The sequence below is a fragment of the Pteropus alecto genome, unplaced genomic scaffold (genome assembly GCF_000325575.1).
Source record: "Pteropus alecto unplaced genomic scaffold, ASM32557v1 scaffold76, whole genome shotgun sequence".
Taxonomy (NCBI): domain Eukaryota; kingdom Metazoa; phylum Chordata; class Mammalia; order Chiroptera; family Pteropodidae; genus Pteropus; species Pteropus alecto.
In genome coordinates, this window is record NW_006443138.1 from 15,740,815 (window position 1) to 15,763,183 (window position 22,369).

The 22,369-nt window shown below is 30.9% G+C and overlaps 1 protein-coding gene across 8 annotated transcripts in view; it reads right to left on the bottom strand.

The window, feature by feature from the left end:
* The window catches only part of PPFIA2 (PTPRF interacting protein alpha 2), a 423,368-nt gene that overhangs the window by 69,298 nt on the left and 331,701 nt on the right, over window positions 1-22,369 (bottom strand). For all 8 annotated transcript variants that reach the window (XM_006923790.2, XM_006923792.2, XM_006923795.2 and 5 more), the window contains 7 exons: window positions 21,222-21,313; window positions 15,980-16,115; window positions 14,018-14,238; window positions 10,546-10,783; window positions 7,229-7,258; window positions 3,912-4,042; window positions 1,323-1,477 (listed from right to left, as the gene is read on the bottom strand). In XM_006923790.2, the coding sequence (XP_006923852.1) occupies window positions 1,323-1,477; window positions 3,912-4,042; window positions 7,229-7,258; window positions 10,546-10,783; window positions 14,018-14,238; window positions 15,980-16,115; window positions 21,222-21,313 (1,003 nt within the window). The remainder of the gene's footprint in view (window positions 1-1,322; window positions 1,478-3,911; window positions 4,043-7,228; window positions 7,259-10,545; window positions 10,784-14,017; window positions 14,239-15,979; window positions 16,116-21,221; window positions 21,314-22,369) is intronic.

Genomic DNA, 22,369 nt, shown 5'->3' on the forward strand with positions numbered 1-22,369 from the left:
TAGCTTCACATTGGTTCCCTATGGCTTCTGATGCTTTGAGTGGGTTTCATACTGTGGAAGCTGGAAAAGGCATTTTTGAATAATACTACAGTTATATATCTGCAAACATGAATATTATTTTCAGAAATTCTTTAGGTTCCAGGGCAAGAAACTAAGCCTGGTGGTTGAGGTATTACTTGTGAATAATCATTCCATTATTTGAGAAGACAAAGGGAGTGCTAAGAAATTTGTATCATTTTGTTTAACGCTGGAGGTAGAAACTAAATCCTTTCCCAATAAGTGAACTCTAGTTCTAAGTTAAATAGAAGAGGGAAAAATATAAGATACAATCATGAATTACCAAGATGATCAAGAATTTTAGAGGAAAAAATATATATATCTAGGAAGACACCAAAAAAAAAAAAAAAAAGCAAGTGTATAATCATTTCAAGAAATACATTTAATAGATTCTTTTTGTTTTAGACAATTACTCCTCTCTCCTTCCCTCCTTTTCTCTCTCTCCTCTCTCTGTTTCTCTCTATCTCTCTGTCTCTCTATCCCTTTATCCAGCTAGCTGATCATCCATCAATTTATATATATGTTTATATAATAACCTAAGGTCATTTCAAATGTACTGATATATATTTTATCCACTTAGTCATTGTCAATAACTAATTCTAATACAATCCCTTGTGCCCTATTCATTTCTCCATCCTTCCACCTACCTATTGTAGTTTGTTAGTGGAAAACTGTGATAGCTTTTAAAAAGGAAATCCTGTCCTTTCCATTTTATGCCCTACATATCATAATGTTTTATTTTGACTTAAAAAGTTCTTTTGGATTTTTTGTAGGCTTCTCAACCTGCTCCCCCACAAAGCTTTTAAATTCACACAGCTAAGCTTTTATACACATCTATGCTCTAAGCAGAAGAAATACACTCAATGGTTTTAAGCTGATTTTAAAACACTAGCACTAGAATGAATATCTCAGTTTTGCAAATTACTAATATATTTTTACTCATCAATAAATAAGGATAACAGTAATAACACTTGCCTCAGAGGGTCCTTGTGTCTATCACAGAGTTAACATTAAATAAATTCTATTGTTATTGTTATTAACAGAGAAATTGAAGTGACTGAAGAGTTTTACAATACAGTATTCTTCCCTTGTAACTTTTACCAAGTGTTTTTCAGCTGAATTGGATTTACAAAGCTAATTAGGATACAAAGTTTGTCAGGTAGGAAAAAGAAAAAAATGAAAAAACAGAGAAATGAAATGAAAAACAGGTGGACACTCAAGCAACTGAAATGAGTAGCAGTGGAAAGTTAAACATGAATACTTACGGAGCTGCCCAAGTCGAGCTTTTTCTTTTTTACCAAACAACCGGCCTATTGAAGACTTGATTCCTTTCTTCTTGGGGGCTTTGTGAAGAGAGTCTTGGCTACTATTGGCACTGCCAAGCCCAAGGCTTTCTGCCTCAAGGGAGGCAGATAAACTACTGCAAAACACAAGAGGGCAAATTGCTTCTTTTGATGCAACATCCACAGGGTTCACAAGACTTTTTTCCTTTACAAAGGCACGAAAGAAGGAACGCTTAGCAGTTATTTTCTCTTTCTACTTGCTTTTCCTTGTAAGCATATTGAAGTATGGTTTCCTCAGCCTTAAAGCCCTGAACCTGGAGGTTTTCCCTAGAAAATTTTCTTTTTTTCATGATTTTTTACTTTTTTTTTTTTTTATATAATCTCAAACTAATCAATAATCATAGGTTAGTTTACATAGGTTGGTTAAAAGACCTTCTATTATTGAGCACTTGACCCTTTATTTATTTCTCAGAGTTGTCTTTTAAAACCTTAAACATAAACATTCCTTTCTTTAATTTTGTAATTCTTTACTGTGGGAAAGCTCAGAATATCACTTCTGTTTTAAATAATAGAATTTATAACTGAGCAAGGAATCATAATTTGAATTATAAAATTCTTGCTTTAATAAAAATTCCTTAAACAATGACAAAAAATCTTAAATATAATGACCTATAATAAGAAATTTAAATATAACTAACAATAAAGTTTAAATTCCTAGTCTATGGTTTTACTGAATTCTCCTCTAGCCATCCTTCTCTCAGTTTTGGAGCCTAATTCTTTTAATTTTAATTTCATCTAAGTAGGATTTAGAAGCAACAGATTGTATATATACCCTGGTAATTACTGCACACTTTTTTCTTATAGTTCTCAGATATTCTTTTAGGTGCATGATAAGCTGAAATGATCTCCAAATGGTTGGTCTAGGTTTTATTTCTGGTCAATGTATTTCACACTGTTATTAACAGGAATGATTCAATAGACATTGCTACAATTTTTTTCTACATCTGTTAAATTGACAATTCTATGATGAATTATTTAACTTTACTTATTCATCCTAATTAATCTGAGTTCACATTCTCTAACCTACAAAAGTTATTGCTTTTTATATGTTACAATATAATTCACTCTTGTGTTGGAGAGTGAAGGAAGAATATATTTTGAAGTTGGAGTAAATGGTTTTCTTCCACATTAGGAGTTAAAAATAAACAAAATGGATAGAAATGCCTTAAAGCACAGAAAGCTCTGTTTCAAAAATACTTGTTGTAAAACACATACTATTTAGAAGGCAGATTCTTTATTAAGGTATTAATCATTGTCATTATGTTCAGCTATATTAATTATGTGTCCAGAGATGCTGCAATTGATAACAGTGAAGGGACATTTATTTTAGATGTAAATTATATTCTTAGATTTATTTATGTCATTAATTATTATAGAGATCTGCTTGCAATTTTTTAGGTAGATGGAAAGGACAGTATGAAGAGTCACTATGATAAATGAGATAATTCCCCATGTTAGCTTATCTTTTCCATTAATATTTTCACAAATATGCTTTTTTTTTTCTTTTCTAAGAATTTTGTGTGTGAGGAGCTGCTATGACTGGCAGCACAAAGGATGGCTGATGCACATGCTAGTCTGCTAAAAGGAAATTAGGCACAATCATTCACTTTTCAGACCTTAAATACTCTTACACTATAAGCCAAATTTATATCTTGTCCTTGAAGGAGAGCAGAATATGCCACCCAGAATGTGGCACTTTGGCATGTAGATTTTTTCAAGTAGAAGACAATCTGAGCCTAGCTGGCTTTTTACCTCGCCCTTAACTGCCTAAAAGAATTTAGATAGGGGGGGCAGGTACCAGGAAGAGAGCTATTAACAGAGATAACATTTTATATCAGAAGGACTTATCTACATGGCATGGCAAACATTTGTTTACCAAACATCTGCTCTTTTCATCTTTCTGTGAATTGTCTACCTCCTCTTTGAGGCCATGGGCCCCTACTCACTTCTCCTTAGCTCAAGATGGTATATAAGCCTCAATGTAAGCTTTACTGCTGGGGTGGGGGTGGGGGGAGTCTCATATTTTTCTGAGATTCTCCTATGGATAAACTTTGTTCTCCTGTTAATCTGCCCTTTGTCAATTTAATTACTAGACCAGTTAAAAAAACTTAGAAGAAAAGAAGGGAAAAGTTTTCTACCCTTACATTTTAGAATCCCTTTAGATTATGTTACTTTTCTTAATAAATTCTTCCTCTAGCCTGACTCCATTTTAATAAGAAATATCCACCAAAAATAAAAGAGCTATTCTCATAAATATTGGCTAGTAACAAGACCACAAATACCTAATTCATTTTAAAACTAAAAACTTGATCTCAGGATGGAAATTTGTCTTTTTTTTTTTTTTTTTGCAAATGGGGAGAGGTAGCAGGAAAATACCCTAATGGAGAACTACAGTTCAAATAAAAAAATTTATATACATTTTTTAGACAGTCTATTTGATAATACTTAAAAGAAAGAGGAATATTTTCAGAAAAAGAGCATACACTTTACAGTGTGCTGGGAGAAGCATACCTTCTGGCCTCATTGTGGTAGGAAGAAGGAAGGGTGTGAGTCATCCTGATAGCTCTAGGGGTAGGGGGAGGAGAAGTTTCACACTTAATCGTAGCTTTATCCTCCCGACCATCTTCTTCCACCACTGCAATCTGAAAGTGAAAACAACATATTCAGATGAATTTTCTAAATTTCAATTGAAGTTGATGAAAATGGAGAATTGTTAAAGCAAGGCGAAGTAAATAAATCTAATATGAACACAAACAGAAAACGTGGGGCACATAAGTCTTACATATATAAATTAACATTATTAAAGAGTGTGAATTTCATTACTCTTTAAAAGTGAAGAAACTCCAGTTTAAGTAAACGTGGACCCACTACAAAACATTATTTAAGAGTAGATAAGCACCATAAATCAATACACGGGGACTATGAAAAAGTTATTTTGGGATCTATTTTGATATACCAGAATGTAAATGCTTTAAAAAAGCAAATTTACTTAAAAAAAAAAAATGCATAGTTAGGTTATCCTAACATGGAGATCTTTTAAGTGGGGGATGTTTGAAGTGAGAAGAGAAGTTGGCAAAATATAACTTCATCAGATAAAGCGTTTTGTATCAGTCAAGCTAAAGAAATGTATCCTAAGGTGTTTAAAAAATGTGTTGGAGTTTGTAAGAAAAAAATTTTTTAAAAAAAATCACAATAATAAAAGATTCCATACGTATTGCAACTTGTTTCATCTCATACTACCTGTCATGGGAAAATTGACAAAGACATATATAAAACCATAAGAAGAGGGGATGGAAGGAATTTTTTGAAGAACAATTTATTTCAAAATCTAAAACAATTCTGGATAGCATAAATTTTGTCAGAGATATGGATATAGAGCTGTATTAAAACGAGACTTTTCAACAATCAAGTTAATTGTGGAGTTATTTTTCAACACTGTCATTTTTTTTCATAGCATCATTGTGCATGAAAATACATATAGTGAGAGAAAACTGTGGTAAGCATAGCTAAAAGATAGAGTTCCAGAAGTTCTGATAAAAAAAGTTCTCAGTATTACTACAGAAAAATTTATAAAGCTGTGTTCTTATGTCTACGCAATGTCTTGCTTGTTTCTACATTAAGCTGTTATGCTTAAATGTGTTTACATATGATAAAGACCTCATGCATTAGAGAAACTTAATGAAATTGTTTGTCTGTGCTCTTGTCACCCAAGCCTAGAATACTCTTTCACAGTTTAGGTAGCTAACTTAATAGGATTTCCCCTCTCCATTTCAATTAGCATAGTGCCACCAGAAGAATCTTTGTCAAGATTGCATATCAATGCTATGAAAAACACTTTCTAAACTCACATCTCATTTAAACTCATGGAGTGTGTTTCAAAATTCTTCCTAATATACATTTGTTTCCACAGTTCATAATCTAATTGTGATCATTTTCACAATCGTTTCTCCTAAGCATGATGGTTTCTGTTTTCTGATTTTTTTCCTGAAACATCTTCTTATAAAATACGCTCCTCCCTTCACTTTGCCAAACTACACCAACTTTTACAATATTCGCTTTTAAGAACACCGTACACAAACTGTTCCTCTGAATAACGCTGAGAGCTCACACTATGTAAACAAAATTGAAGAAAAAGGCTTTAGAATCAGAGATGGATTTGAAACCTGGTTTCTCTTATTTGTTGTATGTATGACATGTGCTAATTATCTGCTCTAAGAATAAATGTCTTCATCAGTAAAATGGAAGTGATAATGCCTTAATGTGTTCTTTTGAAGTATCAATAAAATCATGCATGTAACTCCCTGCGATATACCTGGATATGTAACAATTTTTAGTTTGTGATCTTCTTTCCATAACCTACTTTTCTTACCAATCATCTCTACCCCCTCAATTCCCTGAGGTCGAATTTCTGTATAGGACCTTCCTTAGTGACTTTTATTTGTTTCTTAGATGCAATGAACTTCTTTATATCATTAGTCAGATTTCTTCCTATGTTCCCAGTATCATTCTTTTAAGTTGCAGAGGAAGTCAAAGGCAAATAATAACATTATGCATGGTAACCTCTTCTGATAGTATCAACTATCAGTAACCAACTGATAGTGTCAAGGAGCACTATAGGAAAGTAGATAATGGCTCAGGAAAAGAAAAAAAAGAAATGTTACCAATATCAATCTGTGCTATCTGAGCATGGTATAGGTTCCCTTAAGTAAAAAAAAAAAAAAAAAAAAAAAGTTCTCTGGTTCCAAAAGTGTTTTGGGCATAGGCTGACTATCACATCTTGTTGATGCTGAAAAACAGATTTATGCACTAGATAGTAGGTTGAATCTTTGAAATCTTTCCCATCTGATATACCATGAGTTCAAGCTCTGCTGTTCTCAATTATTTATCAAGGTGTCATTTTGTGAATCAGAACTGGAGTCCATTTGTTTTCCATAGTCAATATTTATTCTCTTGATTTTATTCTGAATAGGAAAGTGGTCTATTAACTATATTTTCTAATTTTCTATATTCTTGATGCTCTAGCACCTGGGGCATGCTGACTAAGGAGAGACTGCACCTCTCAGTTAGCTAATTCGTAGAGAAAGCAAACCACTTCCCTGGAGTGTGCCTTCCATATGCCAATCAATCAGTCCAGACCAGCGCCTCAAACCATCTTCTCTGTTTGGTTCTTATATTCTAGGAAACAATATTCCTCTGCCTTAATGATCCTAGGCCAGGTATCAGATAACTGGAGACAACCCCTTATACCCTAGAGCCCACTAAAATTATTCAAACCAGCCAATTCTAATCCTAATTTTCTTGCCTTGCCTTTCTCACAAAAACCATAATATAGGTCTCTGCCTATGCTTTCCCCTCACTCTTTCTGCCTCTTGAACCATATATTGACTTCCCCATGGCCCTACATAATGTAGCATGCCCCATTCTCTTGAAAAGTGTGAGTAACAAGTTACCTCTTCATTGGCAGTTGTTTCCTGATCTGTTGGCCTCACTTTACCTGAGTAATAGTGAAACCTACATTTTAAATAAGCAGCATTGTTCTAAAATTGACAATAAAGTATCTAATTCTACCAACAGTGCTCTAAATAATCTGTGGAAAACTCAAATAGTTAGTCTTCATAATATAATATTGTTACAGAAAGCATCAAAAATTTTATTTTTGAGACATTTGCTTTTATGATAATATTTAAAGAATTAAATAACAATTAAATATTTTTAATATTTCTTGTTTAATGTTAATAAAATACTTCAACTAGAGGAAATATAATTTTAAAGCTTTCATTAAAAAAACAATATTCAACTAGTAATCATATAAAAGTTATTTACAGTACCTTTCTTCGATGTTTCCTTAGGTCACTTGGCTGTGATTGGCAGTAATAAAAGCAACATAAAGCAGAACTAGTTAGTGATTGCCATTTGACCATGTTACAAGTTTAAATAGTATCTACAACTTGGCCATATATTTTTTTATTTTATTTTTTTCTAAATAAATGTGTTTATAATTGTTCAGTGATCATTATAAAGGCACTCCTCCTAGGAATGACTTTAGAGAGGGAACTTCCTAGATGGATTGGGTGGAGGCATGTTTCTATGATGGAGCCATGTGTACATATGTGAGATACGAGACATGGACCCTGGGAATATAAAGTACATATTGAGTGAACTATCAAGAAATAAATATGGGACTATCTCTCCTAAGAAAATATAGATGGAATGAAAAAGATTATGCATAAATAAAGATTCAATGCATGTATATAGACTTCATAAACATTCCCTTTACCCCATCTGTGGACAGCCTTGGGACTCCATTGGGCATGTATGCTATTCCAGAGGGATCTCAAACTTCCTGGATTCTAATAAATCCCCCATTCTCAAAATGCTCTAGTCTCTGTATAACATGTTTCTTGGGCTGCTGTTTTCTTGTCAACGCTCTTTTAAAGACTTTTTAAAAAGTTAATTCTTTATGATTCTATATAAACACTATTCACTTAATATCTTTGTTAATCTTTCTTATGTAAGTAAAATAACTTTAGTTAAACTATTACATTATATTTTACATTATAATTGTTATTAGAAAATAAGTTGAATTTCCTCATCCAGTATTTTAACTAGATATTGCTAGCATGTTATTTATGATTATGGGTTTGTGGTAAAGTAAAAGTAAATACAACAGATAAAAGTAAATACAAGAAAAAACAAATAACCATGTTTGCAAAACGTATACAACCCAAACCAATACAATATCTTTTCAACCTTAGTTTTCTGTCCTTAAAATTTCTAAATTTCTTGGAATGTTCAAACATGGATTATATCTAACGAAAATTATTTTTCCTCCAATATTTTTTACAAGTAAAAGAAAATCTACCTGCATTTCTCTAATAACAATTGTGAATTTAATGACAAAGTTTTATTAAGTGATAAGAAATTCTTGCATTTCATTTCTTGTTTTTCTGAGTCAGATACTGAACATTTTAAATACTTTTTAACCCTCAGGAAATTCTCTAAATATTTTTTTAAGTACTCTAATTAAGGTGTAATAATGCTCATTTACCACTAATTTGTTTATGACTAATTGCTCAAGAAAATGCATGGAAGCACTGGTACCTTTTCACACAAACACAAACATCACATTTAAATATTATAAATATATTATTTTATTAATAGAAAAATAATAACGCTGTCAAGGATTATAATGCTAGTGTTTATGAAATGAAAATACTTAAAAGGTAAAAATATTATGTTATTTAAACATAAGGAAATAACAGAAGCACAGAAATAACCAAAGTTTTCTTGCCTTGAATGATGACTAAATTAACCTCTGTGGGAGAAGATTCTTACTTAGTTTTAGTAATATGTAGGTGATCAATATATATGCAGCACATATTACACATGCAGAAACTAAGCCAGAGACTATATCATTTTAGTCAATAAAATCAGATGCGTGGTCTCTAGATTTCTAAAGTAAGTAGATCACAATGTAGCTCAGTTATTGCATTAGTATATCTTAGTATATTGACTAAAAGTTTGTGCTGTATCTGAGTGGGGTCAGTTCTGATTAGTTGGTCTTTTTTTTCTGATTGACCATTGTCTGTACCGTCTATTTAAAAATATTTTTAATATCAAATTGGAAATTAGCACAGAATAGAGGATTCAATGACTGAAGAAGATAAATGTTTCCTTTTTAAAAAAATTTCACAATTTCTCTTGTATTGACTTAATTGTATTCAAGTCCCATAAGTGTAGAGTTTGAATATGAGATGTATTGCCTCGCCATGTAAATAGTTTTCTGTTTTAATTCTCAATTGTAAAATCAAAAGAAAAAAATACCTAAACTTATATATATATAACAGGAATTTCATGAAGATAAAATAAAAACTTAAAAATTAATTATTTATAAGGCAGTTTTGCAGTCTTCTTCTAGAGATGAGAGTACTACATATACACACACATACACACAGCTTCTTTGTTCAGATATTATGCACACAAACAGATACAGGCATTGTGCACTTTTATAGAAACTTTACAACTTTCTGACCAGAAACACAACATACATTCTATGTTTTTCTGTAGTATCATTAATTTCTCCTTCATTTATTATGTTTGTGTTAGATTTTGCAAAGTATAAACTATTATTTTACCTATTTGTATTTTAATTTCTATCCTCAACTGTTTCATTTTAATTTAAATTTTATCATTTTAATAATATAGTTTTAGTATTATTACGAAAACAAAATTTTATCTCCACGAATAGTTCAGAATATTTAAATCTTCATTATTGTTGTCAATTTAACATTTTTCCAGGTAATCACAGAAAAAAGAGACAATAGCACATGCTTTGATTTAGCAAATTTGAAGAAAAATACAGCTCTACTTACTAGCTGTTTTGAACATAGGCATTTACTCAACCTCTTAAAGCTTCAGTTCCCTCCATTCTCTGTTGAAGTAACATCCTCAGAATTTCAAATATTATAATGAGAATTAAATGACTACACATCATGGCATGCAGTTGTCATTACAACCATATTTTCCAGAGGTTTTCTTATATTATTTTTAGCAAGGATGCTTTGGTTTTCTCTCGATTATATTTGGAGACTTCCTAACTCAAGCTTTCAACATGTAAGCCCAAATATAAAGATAAATGAATAACGAATTAAATAATAAAGAAGAGTGAAAATGTTGACATGAAATTCTAAAACAAACTTGGGAAATTGCTGCTATTGCTTTTGATGGCTCTAATTAAAATTATTTTGTTATGTATATTATAAAATTATAACATTCTATGTTGGTGTATTGAAGAATTATAATAACTAATTTTTGTTATTTATTGGGCTAAAAAACCCCAGTCCTAATTTACTTCTTCAAGATATCATTAATAAAAATGTACTTAATGGTTTAAGTCATTCAGATTTCTAATGTGATATCGATTCCTAGTCTTCTATTTACTTATTATATGACCTTGAGCAAGTCACACCTATGTAGGTAACATTTCTTCATCTCATAATGAGATTAATAATTGTACCTACCACATAGGGTGGTTGTGAAAAAAAGAAAAAGAAACAATAAAATGCATAGAAAGCCCTTAATCTGGAATAACAGCCAATCAATATCAGTTAATGGAGGCAAAGTTTTTCTGGACATATCTTCATACCAGTGTCATGACTCCCATCCGATCCATTTCCCTAGCAGGACTTCGCGGGGTGAGCTTCGGTGTCGAGTGTCCACTGGGGGGAGATGAACTGGCCAGTGAAGAAGCTGTAACCGAGGCAGTGATGGAGGTACCTGGGTGGACCCTCGCCAAATTCAGGCCTTCCAGGCTCACACTAGCTACTCTATTCTCAATTTCTTCAGCACGTAACTCTGTAGATTCTTTTTCTTCCTGAATTAACCTGAAATATACAGTTTAATTTTGATCCATTATATGATGCTATAATGGAAATTGTAAGCAATAAAACTACTCTGTGAACATTATATCAAATCTTATATTTCCATCTTTTTCCTCAAGAAAATATAATTTCCAAAAAATTCTAAGGACATCCTAGCTGAAGTTTAGAAAATCTTTTTTAAGTGATACATAATTCGCCTCCACTTTCAGTTTGACCCTCTTTCTATACTACCACCTACTAAAACTCTTTTAAAACCTTGCCTGCCTAGTTAATTTCTGCCAATAATCTTAAATTTGCATTTGAGCTCAGGTCCTGATAAATGAGACTTTTAGAAACTCAGGTCCCAACAAAGTTACTGAACCTTACCTCTGACCCAATAACAAAGTATAATTAATAAAATTCTCAATAAACAGTCACAATTATCATTTGATGAAATAAAACCCTTATACTTTAATTAATATCTATTTAGCCAAGTTGTCTTTTTAAATAAGCACCAAGCAATTTAACAATGTAGAGATGAGAGGAGGTGGATAGGTAGATGGATGGATGATGGATGGATGGATGGATGGATGGATTGATAGATATATAGATAGATAGATAGATAGATAGATAGATAGATAGATAGATAGATGATAGGTAGATAATGAGAAAAATTAAACTGTTGCTATAAATGCTTTTGATAAAACAAAACACTATTACAATTTTTCTTTAAATAGGGCAAGCTTCAAAAATGTGTATAAATTAGTTATACATACGAAGAATAAAGAGCTTTAGCTGGGTTGCATAAAGTTCCTATTTTAGTTGAATCTATATATATTTTATATATAGGAAAATCTCTTTATCTTCCCCTCAATTAAATTTGCTGTAAATACTAAACTGCTTTAAAAAAATTAAAGTCAATAAAATTATTAAGAAGCATATTTAATCTTAATAATAATTTTTTTACTTACATGAAGAATATGAATTTTATCACTTTAAAATTTATTTTCATGCATTTTAATTTCAGCCCAAAATCAGAGTCCCAAAGGAAGGCTTTATTAAGTAACAGAGTACAATATAATTAATGCTTTAAACAAATTTCAACGGAAAAACTGCCTTCTCTTTAAAAACAAAAAGAGTGATTTTGTATTTTTAAAATGATTGGTGGAAAATGACTCCTTCACAAAAATCTGATGTGAGGTGATGTGGTTCTGCTGTACAAAAAAATGTGTGGTTATTAACTCCAATATTCTATTAATTTTAAAGGAGAGTCAAACCTAGAAGGACAGCTAAGAGGTAAATCAAAGTTTAATCAAACAGGAAATCTAATGCTACATAGATATTCAGTTTATTTGAAAAAGAAATAAATTACAATCCACTGATCTTTTGAATCTTGATGAAAATATGGAAAACAAAGAAAATAACAGAATAGATTCCCTTTACAATGTTCCAGTTTAGAATGTTGGGAAGGATATCCCATAGGAATCATACAGAAGGCTGAGAGGATGAATATAACTACAAAAGAAAAGCAGGCAAATGTAGCTAACTATAGATGAACAGATTAATGGCCATTGCAGTAGCAAATGATTTTGAAGTAATTTGATCTCTTCCTCTAAGAGAATCAGTGAACTGAGAAGCCAAAGGAATTTTTTAAAATATTATTTTGTGAAATAATTAATTTGTGAACGAGGAAAATTTTAACCATAGAAAAATTCTGGTTGTTGTTATCATATTGACATGGTTTACATCAAGGGATTAATTTCTTTTAAATGTTGCTATGTATTCAAATTTTATGTATATCTTAATTTCTTATAATCAGCAATGACATTGATCTACATTAAAGGGGGCAGTGATGTAACATATTGAAAGGCAATAGTTTGAATTCATTATTTGGAAATCAAATTAATTAGCCTAGGCCAAGACTATTAGTGGAAATTACTACCATAATGTAACTAAGCTAAGAGTCCTTGGCGGGACAGGTTATCACAGAGGATGTGTGTATAAATAATTATCACAAGGATGTATACTTAATTTCTAATTCATTTAGTGAGTTCAACCATTAGCTGCACAGCATCAGAAACTGTTACTCAGTTTGAATTCATGTTTTATATTATTTTTTCTATTTATATTAATCAAATATTTATGAAGCAATTTTTATTTATCAAGCAAAGTTCTGATTCTAGACATAAAACAGTGAGCAAGACCAATTACATTTATCGCTCTTATATTACTTAAAATCTAGTGAAGGTAAAGAACTGAAAGATAGAAGTGATGGTAGAGCTGTTGGTGGTAAGAATAAAGTGGGAAAGGGTTAGGACAGCACAGTGTGGATTGTGGAGAATGTTCCAGAAGAAAGGAAAAGCAACAGAAAAGGGGATAGCATGGAACATAGATGACCACCGTGGAGAGCTAGGTAGCTATGAATCAGAACAGGAAGTCAGCAGATTCAGCTAGAGCCAGAAAGAACACATAAAGGCATTGTTCTAAATAGTAAAAACTGTTCATAAGTTGAAAAACAAGTTAAAAATAGTTTCCTGATGTGTGAAAAAATACAAGTCCACCTGGCATAGTAGAGATTTTTGCTGGGGCTATTCAAACTAACGATTGAAAAAAACTGTGAATGCCACCGAGACTTAAGAAAGTATAAAACTTAAAATTTAAATTATAGTGACAACATTTCTCAAAACTTGAAATATGAACTTGTACAATTTCAATTCTATAATGTTATTTACTTTTTTGAAACCTATATTATCCAGATACTGCATGATGATTGTAAATTTTTTCATATATACTTTGAAATAATTCATAGTTAATTACTCCCAATGTCTAAATACCTTTAAGGAGCTGGTTGCATATTAATTTGCATGCTATTTAGTACCTTCACTACAGCATTAAATATATCTTAAGAATGTATCTTATCATCACGAATACCATTTAAGTAGTAAATTTTAATTTAAAAAGTGCTTCTACGTATAGTGAAAAGGATTTTATCTTTATTTTGTTGTTTTCGTATCATAAATCTATGTATATTTCATGTATGTTATCTACGAAGGCTGTCCTATTATTGTATAGGACATATACAGATATCCTGCGAATCTTGTGAAAATACACATTCTTATTCAGTAGGTATGGTGTGAGGTTTGAAATTCTGCAGTTCTAACACCTCCCAGGCGATGCTGATGCTTCTGATCTGATGACTGTATTTTTAATATCAAGGTTTTCTAATCCCTTGAAAATATCAGTAATAATTGAACTCACCTGATTTCTTTGTTGATGGCATCCAATTGTTCCTGAAGCATCATAGCTAGAGTCTGGGCATCAGAATGACCACTCGGAGAGAGAAGATCCATTGAGCTAAAAATTGTTTCTCTGTCATCATCATCAATATCAGACATTTCTGTGTCACTTTCAAAAGGGTGGCTGCTTAGTACTCCAATTTGTTGAGTTCTATTCCACTCATGATCACCAAGAGATTTTACCTGAGTAGTAAATGAACAATTATAGCATTTATCACATTGCTCATTTGCAAAGTAATATTCTAAAAAACAACAAAAAAGCACAAATGATTTTATAGCTTACCTGGCAAAAGCCAAATTGATTAACACTCAATAATCAATATAATAATGATACAATAATACAATAATAATATTTAACATATTGGTTCAATAAAATAGTTCCTTGGCATGTTTAAGTAATGGGAGGTATTAATTGTCAGCATAAATATGAAGACTTGTATAGAAATAAAGATAATAAACTTCCGTATGATTTCTAGTTCAACCCCAAATCAAGGTACGAAATCAAGAATTTGTACACAAGCATTCCCGTTTCTTGTACTATTAGCCTTACCTACATTTTCTTAAAAACTATAAGACTAGGACTACAAATATTATCACACGACAAATTATCACACGACAAATTATACAAGAATTCTTGTATAATTTGTCGTGTGATAATATTTGTATTTACATAGTTTCTAACAAAGTATTATTAAAAAATATTGCAAAGTGATTTAATTTTATTTCCACTACTCTGGTCTCTTAAACACCTCATTGATTTTTCTAAGCCCAAGGCATAATAATTAACATGGTTATTTTTTTTTTAATTGATATAATAAATGCTCATGTGAATGAAAGTCTCAAGTAACCAACAGACCAGTGTTTTTCAAGCTGTAATCTGAAAGTATAACAGGCTTGGGAATAAGAGGTAGGTCTCGGGGTTTTCTGCTTTTTAAAAAATTGTTTTTTATTTTTGCAATGATGTAAAATAATTTTGCATGGGACCACGTGATATCGCCTCGAGTATTTAGGATTTGAGGACTTGAATTAGCAATTGTGTTTCAAATTAGTTTGGTATTAAGTAGTGCTAGTTTGTCATATACAAATGAGAAAAGAACTGATATGAACTTAATTTATACCTCATTTGTTCATTTATTTATTTATTCATCAACAGATATTGAAGGATTAATTTATACATGACACATAGGTATGTGCCATTTAAAAACTAAAGGGTGTTAAGAGCCAGTGTACAAATAAGACAAGTATGTTATGTAGTATTTTGGACACATAAAAGTGATCGGAGAAAACAAAGTATATTTAGGGCACAAAGGAACTATTTTACTTCCCTATAAAATGAAACTATATATTTACTCAACATGCACAGCATACAAATTTTAAATTATTGAGTAAATGAAAGGTCGGCACTGTAGTTGATAATGAACAGTTCTCTACAAATACTTTCAATAGCCTATGTACATTTTCCTCAGTGTTTTAAAAATAGTAATTATAATTAAATACTTAATTTTAATTAACAATATAAATGCCATTGCTTAGGTACTCAAGCGAACCAAAAATCCATTTGTTTGGCAATATAGCATAGTGAATAAAAACATAGAATTTGAAACCACATAAACACAAGTTCACGTATTGATTTTATTGCTGGCTGTGTAAAATTGAACATTTAAAATTCTGAACTTTAATCTTTTCATATCTGCAATTAGTTTAAAAATAGTACTCAAATCATAAAGTTATATGAATAAATATATGGGAAATGTTAAATTTCTGGCACATAATAGGGCTTTTATGTTAGTTATAGTTTTTAAAACGTGTCTTATGTCACAGTGAAAACTAATAAAATTTCAATTATCTCAGTATTAAACTTCTATCCCAAATAGAATAGTGTATTTACTTAAAACCATCAGAGACTTGGAATAAAAAGTTTAACCTTTGGCTCATCTCTTCGAACACCCATGCGGCCTCTCCTTGGTCTTCTTATTACTTTAGTTGTTCTATAATCAGACTGGCTGTCCACTAGGGACCCAACTGAATACCGCAACTCAGCTGAGGTGTCTAGATGAGTCCTGGAAAAAAGAAAAAAAAAATAAAATATAGCTAATTTCCAAAAGTTATACTTATTAGCAAATCACTATCCACTTTGTAAATGGAAATAAAGCATAAACCCTCAAGAATATAAATGTCAAGAAAGAAAACTGATGAATTGTCATGACTCTTTGAGGTCCCTTCAGAGGCTTACGTCAGAAATTCCAGTCTCAGGTTCATTCCTGAAGGTTGAATACATTTTCTCTTTTTAGAATATAAAAAACCTGTTTACTATCATTTTTAAATGTGATAGTGCAACAAAACATATGAAGATTGATAACCAAGATCCACTGGTTTAAATTCTGACAATTCTATTTAGTCTGAGCTGTTTAGTGGATCTCTCAATATATGCTATTTGTGACTGTATTTGTTTTAAACATTCCTCATTAATCTAACAGTATAAAAGTTTGGGGTCCCTGAATTCTTTATTTTTCAATGATCTATTTTTCAATTTATGAAATCAATAAAAAAGATTAATCTAAGGTTAATAATTTTATTTTTAATAAAATAAGATATATCATCAAAACAATTTTGAGCTTTTAATAAGACTGATGCAAAAAGATAAAGAAAAATCTTTTGATAAGCACGTTTGATTTTGAGTTCTGCTTAGAGACAAAAACAGTTCAATATACCAATTGGAAAATATTATCACACTGGTTTTCAATAAGTATAATAATTAAGTACACTGTAATCGAGGTATAGTATAAGTTTCCCCTGGAACATTATTTATATAGATTAACAGCAAATTCAGTTCATTACTGCAATAGTGATGATGATAACAGTGACAACATGTTGTCCTATAAATGATCATCAGGAGAAAATATACTTAAAGCCGTTTGCTCTATTTTGTTGTTTATTTTTTCTTTTATTTTTTAATTATTATTATTTTAATTTTTCAATTACAGTTTACATACAATATTATGTTAGTTTTTGGCATATAACATAGTGATTAGACATTTATATAACTTATGAAGTGGTTACCCCAATAAGTCTAATACCCATCTGACACCATACATAGTTATTATAGTATTATTGACTATATTCCTATACTGTACTTTACATCCCTATGACTATTTTTGTAACTGGAAATTGGTACATCTTAATCCCTTTCTCCTTTTCCCTTGTCCCCCACAACCTCACTCCCATCTGGCAACCATCAAAATGTTCTCTGTATCTATGAGTCTGTTTTGTTTGTTTTTTTTTTTTTTTAGATTCTACATATGTGAAATCATATGCTATTTGTCTTTTTTTGTCTAACTTATTTCACTTAGCATAATACCCTCCAGGTCCATCTATGTTGTCTCAAGTGGCAAACTGCATTCTTTTTTATGGCAGAATAATATTCCATTGTATATATACAACCACATCTTCTTTATCCATTCATCTATAGATGGACAATTACTTCCATATCTTGGCTACTGTAAATAATGTTGTAATGAACGTAGGAGTGTATACATGTCTTTTCAAATTAGTTTTGGATTTCTTTGGATAAATACCCCAAAGTAGGATTTCTGGATCATGTGGTAGTTCTATTTTAAATTTTTTGAGGAACTTCCATGCTGTGAAAATGGAATCCTTACACACTGTTGGTGGGATTGTAAATTGGTGCAGCCAGAATGGAAAACACTATGGAGGTTCCTCAAAAGCTGTGTTTTCTTTTGAACTTAGGCTTTTGCTGATCTACTGTTCTCTTTTTGAACAAAGCAATTCCAAATATTTGGCAAGATTAAAAGAGGTTAGGTGAAGTCTGAGTGTTTGCAACAGTAGAAGACATTGGCTTAACTGATGCAAGTCTTTATTTTTTCAAAAAGGACGTTAAAGCAAATGAACTAAGGAATCATTCCCGAAATAGATGACAGCTATTGTTTTACAGCATGAACTTGAGACTTAATCAAGCAAACTGGTTTTGTTGTGGAGTAATTACATATAAAAAACTAACCAACAATGCCATGCTCATAAATGGTACAAATCTCCATCTTTATCTATTTGGCAGAGGGTATAATTTCATAAAGACATATATATTTTAGTTATTATATGTGCAAGGAGTTATTAATATCTGGTAAGATAAAGAATGAATGAAATTGATTATAATAGACTTTGAACTATCTAGCTTAGAACATTCTAGGTATCTTTTGTCTGTGGAGGCTTAGGTTAATATCTCTTTGGGCATCAGAGTGCCATGTCCAAAATTATAACTCCTTATCCCAGAAATATTTTTTTCTTTGTTTTTTCTTTCTCTCAACTCCAGGTCATTTATAAAAGCATGAAAGAAAACACAGATCCAGTCCCATTGATAACCTTCTTAAAACTCTTCAATGTTCTCACAAGGCCATCTACAATTTGGGCCTTTCCTACTTTGCATCTTCACTTCTAGTTACTCTCTGTATTATTCTCTCCATCTAGCTGTACTGACATTCTTTCCATTCCTTCAATAACTCAATTTTCTTTCACTTCTGACGCTTTAAAAGCGTCAGTTTCTTCACACATATACATGTTTAGCATTCTTAAAGTCTCAGTTCATAAAGTCCCATTGTCTAAAACTATCCTAGTTCTCTATATTACTTTCATTAAAACAGACCTCAAACTATTATTCCTGTATTTTCCATCTGGAACATGTCTTCTTCATCATGATCACCACTTTATTTCTACTGCCTCAGTGTCTGGCAAGTAGAAAGTTCTTGAAATAACAAAAGATCTGAGTTAACATCAATTGTAGAAGGACCCATTACTTATACTTTATCTAAAAAAGTTACTGTTCAGCTTGTTCCTTTAATTCAAGTCTGTGAGTTAGTTCTCTAACAGGAGAAATCAAAGGGAATATTTTCATACATTTCAATTTTTAAACATTTTTGTGTACATCATTTTGAGAGGCACTTGGAGGTCTAGGTTTACAAGTTTATTTATAGTCACTGGTTCATTTAGAAAAGGAAACATATAGTTTTTCTTTCTAAATCTCCTGTAACTCTTACACATATTCTCACAAAAGAACTTCCACAGAGAAATCAAATGTGAATTTCTCTTAGAGTAAATCTGTTACCCATCCTTCTGCTTCTGAAATGTCCTCCATCATCCTTTCTAATTATTCACATCCTATCCTTCTTCAGAGTTCAGACAAATCAGGCCATCTCCAGACACTCTGGAACTTAGTTTACTTTATTTTCAGATGAGATAGTACTAGTAGAGGATATTAGTTACTGATATTCTCTAACTTTAACTCATCTCTTCCTAATGTTTTACCTGTAAGATCAAATACAAGTAGATGAAGTTCTCATGCATCATGTTTTCATTATTGTTTCTTTCTTAATTATGTGCACTCAGAAGCATGGATGTTCAATAAACAATTGCTATTTAATATTCAGTCATCCTGTAACTTATTATAAATTCTATCAGTTCAGCTATCTCAATAATTCCTACAATACTTAATACTTGTGATGTGATTTACTGTTTACAAAACACCTTTGCTTACTTTTCTCATTTTAGTATTTTTTATATAATTTAGTATTTTATATATAATTTATGTAAAATAAATAGAAAATTAGAATCTTATTAAGGAAATGGGTTTTCCAAAATCAAACAGCTAGTAATTGTATATCTGAAACCTAGAAATGTCAATCTTATTATGCTTGGTCTAGTGTTGTTTCCATTACAATCTGCTGCATCAGAGAAGAATTGTTCTGTGTGTAGTGCTTTTATTGTGGCTAAATGTCATGTTGTTAGGTGGCCCATGATGACTCACTGCAGTGATGAACTTTTAGATAACACTTCTACAGTTCTGCATTTCTGTGACTGAAGGTCAAAATGACAACAGAATGGTCATTTGGTCCTATTAAAATATCTTTAATTTGTTGATTGAATAATGCTCATTCTACATATTTACTCCTTTGATATTTTATCAGCTCTTTTTATCCTTCTTCTTCATCATCACCATCATCATCATCATTATCATCATCATCACTATGTAAACATATAGTACTGAATTAATAATTTCTGTTCAGATATATATCGGAATAAAAAAAATTAAGCATGGCTTTCTAAATTAAAAGTCTACATATTTAAAAAAATGGACATTTTTATGCCTGCAGAACTGTGTTTTTTATACTAAACTGAAAATAGAAATACTCAAAATATTGAATGTTTCATTAATATTTATACCAAAAAATATAAGCTTTATAATTTTTTCTTTAGATTTTTCATTTGAGCATCTGAAAAATGCTTTACCAGATAGTTATTCATTTACTAATATCTATTGAGAACATATTACATGCCAGCTTTTTCTTTAAGGTGTGGGGATTATAGTAATTAAACAGACAAAAATTCTAGCCCTTGTGGAACTAAAATTCTTAAGATAAGCATAAGACCAAGGAAAATGAACTTATAGAAATCTGTGGTGGTGAAAAGTTTCAAGTAGCTGATATTTTGTATTGCCTAATAAATAAATGATCAAATATATGAGTCTTTCTAGGATTTCTCATCAACTTTCAATAAAAAGCTCTAAGCAAAAAAAAATTATATGTGAATTTGAAATCTATGTATCTATCCACAGACTAAACAATCATCTTAAGGCTTATTTCTTTTAAGATGAGATATTCAAAGTAGATGAGTATGATTAAATTTATTTTAATTTTTAACATGTATCATTTATTATTATCTCTTTATTTGCAATTATTTAACCAAATAGGTATATATTAAATCACCACAATTAATGATATTTCTTCAGTAACATTAAACATTGAAAGCATTTTTACCAGTAGAGAAAAGGGCTGATACTTCTTCCTGGAATGAAATGTAATCTTATACACAGTTCCATTTCTTCATTTAAGATTCTTTTTATGTATTTTATCTATATAATTAAGTGTAGAATACGAAAAGTAGTAATTTAAATTTTTATTGTGTATCTGCAAGAAGTATTTCTAAATTAGAGAATTACTTTTGAGTGTAGAAACTGTAAATTGGTAAGGAGTCAAAATAGGGCAATTAGAGCTGAGTAATAGGAGGTATTTGTTTATTTTATTTGAAGAGATATGAACCATAAGGAAATTCATATTGATTTTTAGTGACCTCTAGATAAGCTGTTAATTTAATGTTACCTTGATATTGTGGGTTCAATTAAAGAGCCAGTTCTCATTTTCAATTGGTCAAGTTCAGATCTCAGCTTTTCAATTTCTTCTGCTAATCTTTCCTAAAAATCAAAGAAGTGTTACTCAAATGATATGCAAATGCCAATAATACCAATACTCAATTATGATAAACCAAACTACAAGTTTAGTGGGTTTTTAAAAATTAAAAACTGATGGCAATAATTCTTTTAAAGATTATTAGACATGAAAGTAAAACATGCCTGATTTTTCCCTTTGTAATGAAAATGCGAACAGCAGAAATCAATAAAAATTCATCTATATTTCCTGGCAATCACTAATCCCATATTTTCATGAACTTACGGGAATACTGAGGTCATGACTACCTATGAATACATCACTTCAAAGTAGAAATCATGGCCAGTTAAAAAAATAAAAGTCTAATTTAGTAGGTGAAGAATTTCTATTATTCTAAAAGGGTTGAAGAACACATGAGTGAAGGAGAAAGAAGATAGAATTAAAAGGGTAAGGATAAAAAAACATCGCCTCATATGAATTAAAATTATTAATTTGATATTGGCATAATTATTTGTGTAGCTGGCCATTTTCTCAGATTGGCATTTTTAGTTTCAGTCTATAACTTTATGGAAATAAGGGTTGTCTTGTAGCCCTAAAATGCTCATGTAAGCACTTAATTTTGTTTTCATGATTACAATTTTTATAATGTTATAAATGTTTAAATGTGTCCTGGATTTTTTATTGTTGTTTTTTTTTTTTTTTCTTCTCCAAATGGCCTATGCTTGACATTTTACTTGACTCAAACTTATTTTCTTACCACATCTCTTTTTGTCAATGTGGCCTCGGTAATTTTTTTTTTTAATCTGGCCTTTTTTATTCTTACTACTATCATCCTATTCTATGTACTTTTTACCTCCTTTCTGAATTATTTTACTAGCTTCCACAGAAGTGGTGCTCCTTTCGGTTTTTCCCCACTTGGTCTTCCACTAGATGTATCATTTTAAAAAACATGTATGATCAAATAAATCCTTTGCTTAAAAATATTCGATAGTTTCTTATTGTATTTATTAATTCATTCATTGGTTATTTACACAAATATACATTAGGTACCTCTTGTGTGCTAGGCACCTAAGATACAGTAA